Source organism: Trachemys scripta, chromosome 17 (assembly GCF_013100865.1).
Source record: "Trachemys scripta elegans isolate TJP31775 chromosome 17, CAS_Tse_1.0, whole genome shotgun sequence".
Lineage (NCBI taxonomy): Eukaryota > Metazoa > Chordata > Testudines > Emydidae > Trachemys > Trachemys scripta.
This window is the reverse complement of record NC_048314.1, coordinates 3,733,281-3,742,952: the sequence shown is the minus strand read 5'-3', so window position 1 is coordinate 3,742,952 and position 9,672 is coordinate 3,733,281. Positions and strand designations below refer to the sequence as shown.

Here is a 9,672-nt window from a genome sequence, read left to right as displayed (position 1 = left end):
GGGGGGGGGGGGTCGCAAGCTGTCAGCCTCCACCCTAAACCCTGCTTTCCCTCTAGCATTTATAATGGTGTTAAATATACCCCCCAAAAAGTGTTTTTAATTTAGGGGGGGGGGGTCGCACTCAGAGGCTTGCTGTGTGAAAGGGGTCAGCAGCACAAAAGTCTGAGGGCAGGTCTTCACTACGGGGGGGGAGGGGGGGCTTGATTTAAGATACGCAAATTCAGCTACGCGAATAGCGTAGCTGAATTCGACCTATCGGAGCCGACTTACCCCGCTGTGAGGACGGCGGCAAAATCGACCTCGGCGGCTCCCCGTCGATGGCGCTTACTCCCACCTCCGCTGGTGGAGTAAGAGCATCGATTCGGGGATCGATTGTCGCGTCCCGACGAGACGCGATAATTCGATCCCCGAGAGATTGATTTCTACCCGCCGATTCAGGCGGGTAGTGTAGACCTAGCCTGAGAGACGCTGCACTAGCAGCCAGATATTCCTCTAGGCCATATAGGGCTGTCTCTCTCTCGACGCAGTGAGCACCGCTGTCAATGTAAACAGGGCCCACTGGCTCTGAGCCAATCCATCCCTGTAAGGAGCCTCCGCTTGGGCAGGGAACCCAGGATAGAGGTAGCAGAAGACACTGCGACTCAGGATCAGTTGTGTCCCAGGCTTGGAGCAGCAGAGGGCAATCCAGGCCAGGAGGGAAGTGCATCAGCAAAGCTGCGTGTGATGACAGGAACAGACCAGTTAATGGTCTTGTGCGTCAGGGGCTATTGGCAGAGCTGGGAGATGGGGTGGCCTCAGGACTGAGCTGTGGGGGAAACCTTGCCTACTGCCCACTCTCCTGCTGGCTGACTGTGGCAATTAGAGTCTGCCAATGCCCCCTTTAAAGAGGGACATGAAAACCCCATCCAGTCCCTTTCCTAGGTGTAGGCCAAGTCACAGCCCCTCCGTCCTGCCACCTTCAGCTTTCCTAGGGCAATTTGCATCTGCGGCCATCCAGCCAGTTCCACACTCACACCAAGGCAGAGCCAAGCTGAAATGAGCATTACCCAGGCTAATGACTGCGATCTCTCCTGAGGAGCAGTTGCGAGGCCCCACAAAGACCCCTGACACCAGGAGGAGGGTGTCATCTGAGTTGAACTGGGAGAACTGGGTGTAGCTCCAGTTGTACCGCCTCATGTTGGAGCTGTGGAGCAGGGAAATGGCCAGCTCATTGTTCCAGATCTGAGGACAAAGGGGACAGGGCAGGCTGTTAAGAAACCTGGACACTGTCACTCAGAGCATCTGTCATCAGATGACCAGGATTTGCAGAGCACCAGACCGGAGGCACGGGAGCACATGGATGGAGATGTGCTAACCCCACCTTGCTGCCAGAAAGCCATTCAGAAGGGAACCGGAGGGTTTGCAGTCACTGCTATGAAGAGCTTTGATGAATTTGGCCCCAACCAGTGCACTGCCCTTGTTACTGTCATTCCCTCAACCTCAGAGGGTTGGTGCTCTGCAGCACCCAGGACAGTTGTGCCTCTGAGAGCTCAGTTCTGCCTCCTGGTTCATTTTAGGGTCATATCCTAAGGTACCCATATTAAGCCACACGCAGGGGCTCAGGGCTGCGGCGGGGAAAGGCACCCCCCAGTGCGGACCTGTCGCGGACGGAGGAGAGGAGCCCCTCCGTCGGTCCGGCCCAGCCCCACTAAAGCTACTGCGGCCAGGGAGAGGCACCTCTCTCCTGGCCCTGGGCTTCTGCGGCAAGAGAGGGCTGGGGAAGTCCTCTTTTCCCACTGCAGTCCCAGGGCTGCCTGCACCCTAAACCCCTCATCCCCAGCCCCACCCCAGAGCCCACCCACCCCTTCCCAACCCTCTGCCTCAGTCCTGAGCCCTCTCCCACACCCAAACCCCTCATCCCCAGCCTAGAGTCTGCACCCTCCCCACACACACCCCAACCCTCTGCCCCAGCCCTGAACCCCCTCCCATACGCCAAATCCCTCGGTCACATCCCCAGCACATGAATTTTGTTATGGGCACTAATATGAAGGTGATGTGTCACACATCACCTCCTTATTGGTCCCCATAACAAAATACATTCCGCACACGGACGTAAGAAGTTAGAGGGAACCCTGGTCACTGGCTGGGGGAGGGACCTGACTGCACAGGGCCCCAGTGCAATGCGAGTGGGATTGGAGCTGGGCTATGCTAGCAGGTCATTGCAGTCTGACAGGACTCCCCTGGGTCCTGGCAATGGAGCTGGTGTCTAGGTAGGGACACCTGGCCTTAACTTAGTCCACCTTCCAACCTCCCCATCGCCACTGGCCTCCTCAGCAGTCAGGCTGGACCCCGCTGCACCCAGCCAGCTTTCCCCAGGTCAGGGCCAAGTGAAGCCAGTCAATGTGCAGATGTTACTCAGGAGCCCCCAGATGAGGCATAGGGAGGGGACATGACTCACCCCAGGGGACAGCAAGTCAGTAGCAGAGTCAGGAGCCTGACACCTCGGCCCACAAAACTGTTCACACCACTTGTTTCCCTGCTCTCCCAGTCCCTGCCCAATCATTGCCCACGCTGGGGTGACAGCACATGGCTTGGGGCTTACGTCAGAAAGCCCAGTGAGGGAGAGCTCAGGCGAGGGAATTAGGTTAGGGGGTCTGTTACAGGAGCAGGTGGGGAAGGGTCTGTGGCCTGTGATGAGCAGGGGGTCAGACTAGCTGATCATGATGGTCCCTTCTGGCCTTACGGTTTATGCGTCCAGAGATTGCCTCTGGACACCTCCAACTCCCCCTCCTTCCCCAGCCAAACTCTCGTCCCTGCGCAACCCACTGCTCCCCCTCCTTGATTTCTATGCACCAACGAGAGCCATGTCACACAGGAAATGCACTAAGCCCTGCAAAGGAAGCAAAAGGGGTCTAGAAAAGAAGTCCCAGAAGTCACGGTGATAACCAGCCACTCGAAGGGCCAGACTGAGCAGTTCAGATGGCCCGAAGCCCCACAAACTCAGATGCACCCAACCTGCCCATCATTCCTTCTGCTTTCTGGACATTAAGAAGTTTCAGCCCCAGAATCCCTCCCCACAGCTCCTGACTAGAAGGCCTGACAGCACTAACCAGAGAGGGTCAGCGTATCAGAGCTCAACGGAAGATTTTCACAGCTGGAGTCTGACTGGGACCAGCCTAGATGAGTGAATATACCCCTCAGAACAATAGCCGCATGCCCTTTACCTTAACTGTGCAGTCCTTGGAGCAGGATGCAAACAGGTAGCCTGTGTGGGAGAAGCTAAGGTGTAAGACCTGGTCATTGTGCTCCGTCAGGGTCTGCACTTCAACACAGGGGATGGTGTCATAGAGCCTCTGGAAGTCCTCATACCAGGAAACAGCAGCTACAACACAAACGGATAGGAGGGAGGAGTCAAAGCTCAGCATAGGTGGAAGCCATAAAGCCACATGATTTGTCTATAGCAGGGACTTAACATTTCTCACTAGCGTTAGCAATGGCAGGAGCCCCAGTGTAGACAAGGCTGCCACAGCTGCAGCCATTGGTAATCAGGTTTGCTCTGAGCAGCTTAATAAATACAGTAACTCCTCATTTAACGTTGTCCCGTTTAACGTCCTTGCTCAATTAGGGAACTTCGCGCTTAGGACTTTCTGGGAGGGAGGGGCAGGAGCTGCATCTCTGCTCCTCCCCATCCTCCCTGAAAGTCCTAAGCGCCGCCAAACAGCTGTTTGGCAGCACTTAGGACTTCGGGGGGAGAGAGGGAAAGAGATGTGGCTCCGGAGAGGAGGTGGAGGGGGGGGTGGGAAGAGGTCGGCCTGGAGTGGAGCGGGGACAGGAAGAGGCGGGCCTGAAGCATTCCTGGCAAAATCCGAGCCTGTTCTCCGGGGAAGCTACCGCTGCTGCTGCAAAGGTGCTTCCTAGCGTCCTTGCCTGCAGGGGGCTGTGCCGGTGTGGGGTAAGCCGGGGCACTTCCCAACCACAGTACATACTGTACAGTATAATGCCTTTTGTCTGCCCCAAAAAAATGTCCTTGGAACCTCCCCCCCCACATTTACATTAAATCTTATGGGACAATTGGATTCGTTTAACATTGTTTCACTTAAAGTTGCATTTTTCAGGAACAGAACTACAACATTAAGTGAGGAGTTACTGTACAAGGAAACGTCTATTGGAAGGATTTTAACTCAAACATTGGTAGGTTCTAAGCCACACAGCGAGATGTAGGGCATCACCAAGAAGAGCCCAATGAATGCCTACTGCTGGGCCCTGAGCAGAGGTTAGGTGCAAACCAGATGTTAGGATGCATAAGCAATAGGATAAACATTAGTGAAAATATTACACCATCACAGAACCATAGAACCACAGGATTAGAAGGGACCGCGAGGGTCATCTAGTCCAGTGGTTCTCAACCAAGGGTACATTTACCCTTGCAGAGGTCTTCCAGGGGATACATCAACGCATCTAGAGATTTGCCTAGTTTTACAACAGTCTACATAAAAAGCACTAGCGAGATCAGTACAAACTAAAATTTCATACAGTGACTTGTTTATACTGCTCTATATACACTGAAATGAAAGTACAATATTTATATTCCAAGGGATTTATTTTATAATTATATGGTAAAAATGAGAAGTCGGCAATGTTTCAGTGATAGTGTGGCTGTGACATTTCTGTATTTTTGTGTCTGATTTTGAAAGCAAGTCGTTTTTAAGTGGGGTGAAACTTGGGGGCACGCAAGACAAATCAGACTCCTGAAAGGGGGACAGTAGTCTGGGAAGCTAGTCTAACCCCCTGCCAACACACAGGATTTGTTGTGTCTAAACCATCCAAGACAGATGGCTGTCCAGCCTCCTTTTGAAAACCTCCAGTGAAGGAGCTTCCATGACTTCCCTAGGCTGTCTGTTCCATTGTCCTACTGTTGTGACAGTTATATACATTAATTGGAGACCCTCATCTGAAACGCTGAGTTCCATTCTGTTCCCTCTGTCAACAATGAGATAGAAAAAGTGAGAGGTCCAGAAACGATGTGTGGTCAGAAGAGGCTTCTATACGAAGTGGGATTGAGAAGAACAGGACCTATTTAATTTAGAGAGATGCGACAGGTACACCAAAATACATTAGGACCTCTCACAATACAAGAGCCTGGGGACATTTAGTGAAAATGAAAGGTCACAAGCTTAAGACTCAAAAGTAAGATTTTTTTATACAAATGCATAATTTGTGGCAGTGAATTCCACAGGCCAGTTTGAGGACTGACAAGGCCAAGGATTCCAAGGAGGAGTTGACATTTCTATAGGTAATGAGAACATCCATAGTTACGTTAGATAGGAGTTCAAAAGTTAGGGACATCAGCTCTCCTGCTGCAAGGTATAAAGCAGCCACTAACTGAGGGCTAGGAAGAAACTCATGGGCAGCATATTCCACAACCATCCATTAAGGGAGTCTTCTACCTTCCTCTGTAGTATCCAGCACTGGCCCCTGCTCGACAGAAGAGGGATCTCTCCATTAATTATATGGGGGGCAGGGATAGCTCAGTGGTTTGAGCATTGGCCTGCTAAACCCAGGGTTGAGAGTTCAATCCTTGAGGGGGCCATTTAGGGATCTGGGGCAAAATCTGTACTTGGTCCTGCTAGTGAAGGCAGGGGGCTGGACTCGATGACCTTTCAAGGTCCCTTCCAGCTCTAGGTGATAGGATATCTCCATTTATTATATATTATAAAGAGTGCGCTAGATGGGTCACAGCTCTGATTTGGCCATTCCACTAATGCTCCTAATCACAGCAGCCCCCGGATCCCATTTACTGAGCCTACAGACACGATGCTTCTCCCTAGGTTTGAACTGGAACCCGGATATTGTAGCCCCTTCTCAACAGGGGCAGCTTGACGCGGGCAGACTTACCTACTGACCAGACCAGGGGGCTCTGCTCCTTTCCATCAGTCCCCTAGGGGTGGATGATCTCTTTGCAACTCCAGTTCAGCCATTCATTTTGTTGGCAGTATCCTTTAATATCGGCCTCTTGGCACAGGTATGTCACATGGGGAGAGCAGCACAGGCCAGTGCACCAAGTGCTCCAGCTCTTTTGTTTTCAGCGCCCTGCCAGCAGAGCTGGGGAAGTACCCAACCAAATTCCTGGACTTACTCCACTGCATTAACGGGTCAAATGACATAACAGCATCTAACACACAGGTTTGCCAGCTCTGGTCACAGCGTAAACAGGAATTAGAGGAGCACATGCACAAGTCAAGCAAAACTAACCTGGAAATATTAAACACACCTTCATTTTGGATTTACTTATGCTGGTTACAGCTAAAAGCCAGTTAGCCGAGGGTCTACGGTGACACAGAAAACCTTCAGGGTTCAGACAACATGCAGCAGCCCCGTGCTGGAGCTACACATCCTAAAGGCTGCAGGGTTGAAGCCAAGTGGATTTTTGCAGCCATTTTTATACTTCATTCTTCCTCCCCCAAGAATGGGTTCTTTGCTCACGCATTCTTCACAGCATGACTCTCCTGCCTCACTCAGCTGGAAGGTCAGGCATTCTCTGCCTCTGCACCCTCTTGATTTCCCACTCTTTTCCATGGGACTGGAACTGGAGGACGAGCACATGGCTGCTCTACATGTCACATGGTGAGGAGCAGAGTTCTGCAGAGTCATGCCCCTCCCACCTGGGACTTGTATGCACCTTGGCAATGCCCAGTCCCTGAGTCCTCTCAGCAACAAGGGTCTTTCTAGACTAGGAACATGACCTTGGTTAAGGACCACTGTTGTCTTCCGTGGCCAGTCCTCAACCAGTGGTTGAAGATGTTCAGGTGCAAGGCCAAGTGAGACCCACATTTGAAAGTGGATAATACACCACCACCATAAACATGAGATTCGTTGTACCTGCTAATGCCCTTCTTAAAGGACAATAATCACCCAGCAGCCTGATCTAAGTACTGTAAGAAACTGTCAGTCTGAAGAAGGGTTAAAAAAAAAAAAAAACTAACAACCTTTAAATTTTGGATGTGGGAGGAGAGGGGGGGAAAAAAAAAAAAAATCTGTGAATTTTCAGCAAATGCTATTTCCCAATTTTCAACAGGGCCTGATGGGCAATAGACCCTTTCCCCTCTAGGTCACTATGTGATGGCTGATGTGACATGAACTAGGGATTTCAGTCCAGGGAACATGGACCAGTGCCTTACATCACATCTGACCTGTCCAAGAGGCCAAGGATTAAATAATCCACTGGGAGCTGCATGTCCCTCACACATCTTGGTGCTTAGCTCTCCAGGGATGGGCCCTTATAGAATACTATCAGTCAAAGATGGGGTCCCTACAGGTCAGAGTAGGGCACACTGGCAGGGCTGCATGGAGGAAATCTTGTGCTGCTGCCGATGCTGTTCCTGTTTTGGGTATTAACAAGACTGTGGTCTACCAGTCAGCTAACCCAGCCCTTTTCAACAGTGCAAAATTGATAACTTACTAAACGTAGTTAAAAATACCAGACCTGGGTGCCGTGGCACTTCTCGAGAGACCCTGTAGTATCTATAGAACAGCTCCTTCCACAGGAACTCATCCCGGGCCACCGCATGCCATTGCCGACACACCAACCCCACCGAGAGCACATCTACGTGGTCCAGGTACAGGAAAATCTCATAGAGGATGCTGTCTGGGAGAAGGGGACTATCCCCAACATCCATACTGTCATTCTGTCACCAAAGGGCTCTGAAAATAAACACAGAGGGGAAGTTGGTGCCTGCTCATCACAGAAGGTAGAAATTTCCCAGTTTGAGGCATGAAGAATAGCAAGGTTCTCCTGTCTGAGCCAACTTATTCGGAGTCATAGGGAAGGAACAGCAGCTTTTTACAGACAGCAGCAAACAAACACGTAGGGAAAGTGAGATTTCTAAAATTCACATTACCAATCACTGGTGTTTGTACCATAACATTTGGTGGTGTGCTGTGTAGTTTTTTTATTCCCTCTGACTTTATCCTTAATGATTTTCTTCTATTTTTTTGTCCCCAAACAGAAACGGCTTCTTAATGAATTTTCTACTTTTATTTTTTAATGTAGCAACTCTTTAAAGATTCATAGTACCAAGACAGACACTAACATTTCCTATGAAATTGTTCACAGGTGGCAGATCAGCCATTACAAACAGAGGCCCCAGTACTACAAATGCTCACATCCGGGCCTAGCTTTATTCATGCACATACAGTGACCCCCGACACAGGCTGTCAGCAGCGTTTGGTCCTGGGACTTTCAGCACAAAAGCAGAGCTTCTAGTACTTCAGCTAAAGAACAAGATCTATTAGCTGGGGGCAGTAGGCGGCAGCTACACTCTGCGTGGGCCAACCCCGGGGGGCGGTGGGAATGCAGGGTACTTTACAAACTTTTATGTAGTGTAGTTGTAGCCGTGTTGGCCCAGAATATTAGCGAGACAAAGTGGGTGAGGTAATATCTTTTACTGGACCAACTTCTGTTGGTGAGAGAGACCATAAGAGCAGCTCTGTGTGGCTCCAAAGCTTCTCTCACCAATAGAAATTGGACCAATAAGAGCGATTACTCACCCACTTTGTCACTTTACAACCTTGTTATATATCCTGCTCAGGGAAGGGTAAAGGTCTATATTTTGGGTTTCAACCCCAGCTATGGGCCCAAGGCAGAGACTATTATAGAACTGGCACCTAAACAGACCTGAACTCTAGGACAGCTCAGACACTCATGAGAGGCTAACCCTGCTGGGGAGTAATATAGAACACATTTGTAAAGTGGGCTGTCTGTCTCGCTCTGGGAGTGGTCCAGAGAAGAGGCACAGCCTACCGCTGCTGACAATTAATGGACCTAGTCCTTTAACTTAGGAGGTAGACATCTAAGCTTTGGTGCTGAAGGTTCCAGGTTCAAACAGTGCTTATAGCCCATGGTGACTGTGACTTCAATGGGGGTACTCACATGTAGCCAGAATTTGCTGCTGCTGCTTCTTCACATTTAGGGCCTGATCCTGCTTCCACTGAATTCACTGGGAGAAGGATTTAGTCCCGAGTCTTTTTCAATTATCTGCATTAACACCACCCTACCCTTTAATAACAATGTACGTGACTATAGCACCTTTCATCTTGGGATCCCAAAGACCTTTATGAACATTCATTAATTCTCACCCCACTCCTGAAAGACAGGTATTATTATAATGTCAATTTTACAGTTGGGGAAACTGAGGCACACAGCAGTGACTTGGCTAATGCCATACAATAAATTAGTAGCAAAACTATTCTCCTGCTACAGCCACTTGACAATGTTCCCTCTTTGCTCTTTCATCTTAATGGACTAGAGCTGGATTTCAAAGACAATAACATGGACTGTAGAAGGCTGCAGTCAATTGAGAACTATTTGTAATCTGGAGCAACAGGTTAAACAGCATATGTACCTTTGACTCACAGTTAGCAACAACCCCTCAGAAGCTTGGAATTGCAGTAGTTCTTAGCAAAACCTCATCTTCTCCTGTGCATGTAACCAGGAGAGCACTGTCTGCATGTAGAAAGAGGGACATGATAAGATAATGATCCCACATGCAGACTGCATGGCCTTGGCGCAAGATGCAAGGAGCCCCAGAGACCATCTTTCCACTAGGGAATTGTATAAAGGGGTTTCCATCAGCTCAGCAGGTTTAATTAAGATAGCGATGAAAACGCCCCCCGCTGCCAGAACCTTGCCTACAG

General features: G+C 50.0%; 1 protein-coding gene across 2 annotated transcripts in view; it reads right to left on the bottom strand.

Moving 5' to 3' along the window:
• The window catches only part of FBXW5 (F-box and WD repeat domain containing 5), a 19,462-nt gene extending 9,951 nt beyond the window's left edge, over positions 1 to 9,511 (bottom strand). Inside the window, exons 1-4 of one of the 2 annotated variants that reach the window (XM_034752135.1) lie at positions 9,381 to 9,511; positions 7,463 to 7,680; positions 3,204 to 3,361; positions 1,047 to 1,221 (exon numbers count right to left, since the gene is read on the bottom strand). In XM_034752135.1, the coding sequence (XP_034608026.1) occupies positions 1,047 to 1,221; positions 3,204 to 3,361; positions 7,463 to 7,655 (526 nt within the window). In that variant the 5' untranslated portion in view covers positions 7,656 to 7,680; positions 9,381 to 9,511. The remainder of the gene's footprint in view (positions 1 to 1,046; positions 1,222 to 3,203; positions 3,362 to 7,462; positions 7,681 to 9,380) is intronic. The other variant, XM_034752136.1, reaches the window with a different exon arrangement.
• Positions 9,512 to 9,672: the final 161 nt, after the last annotated feature.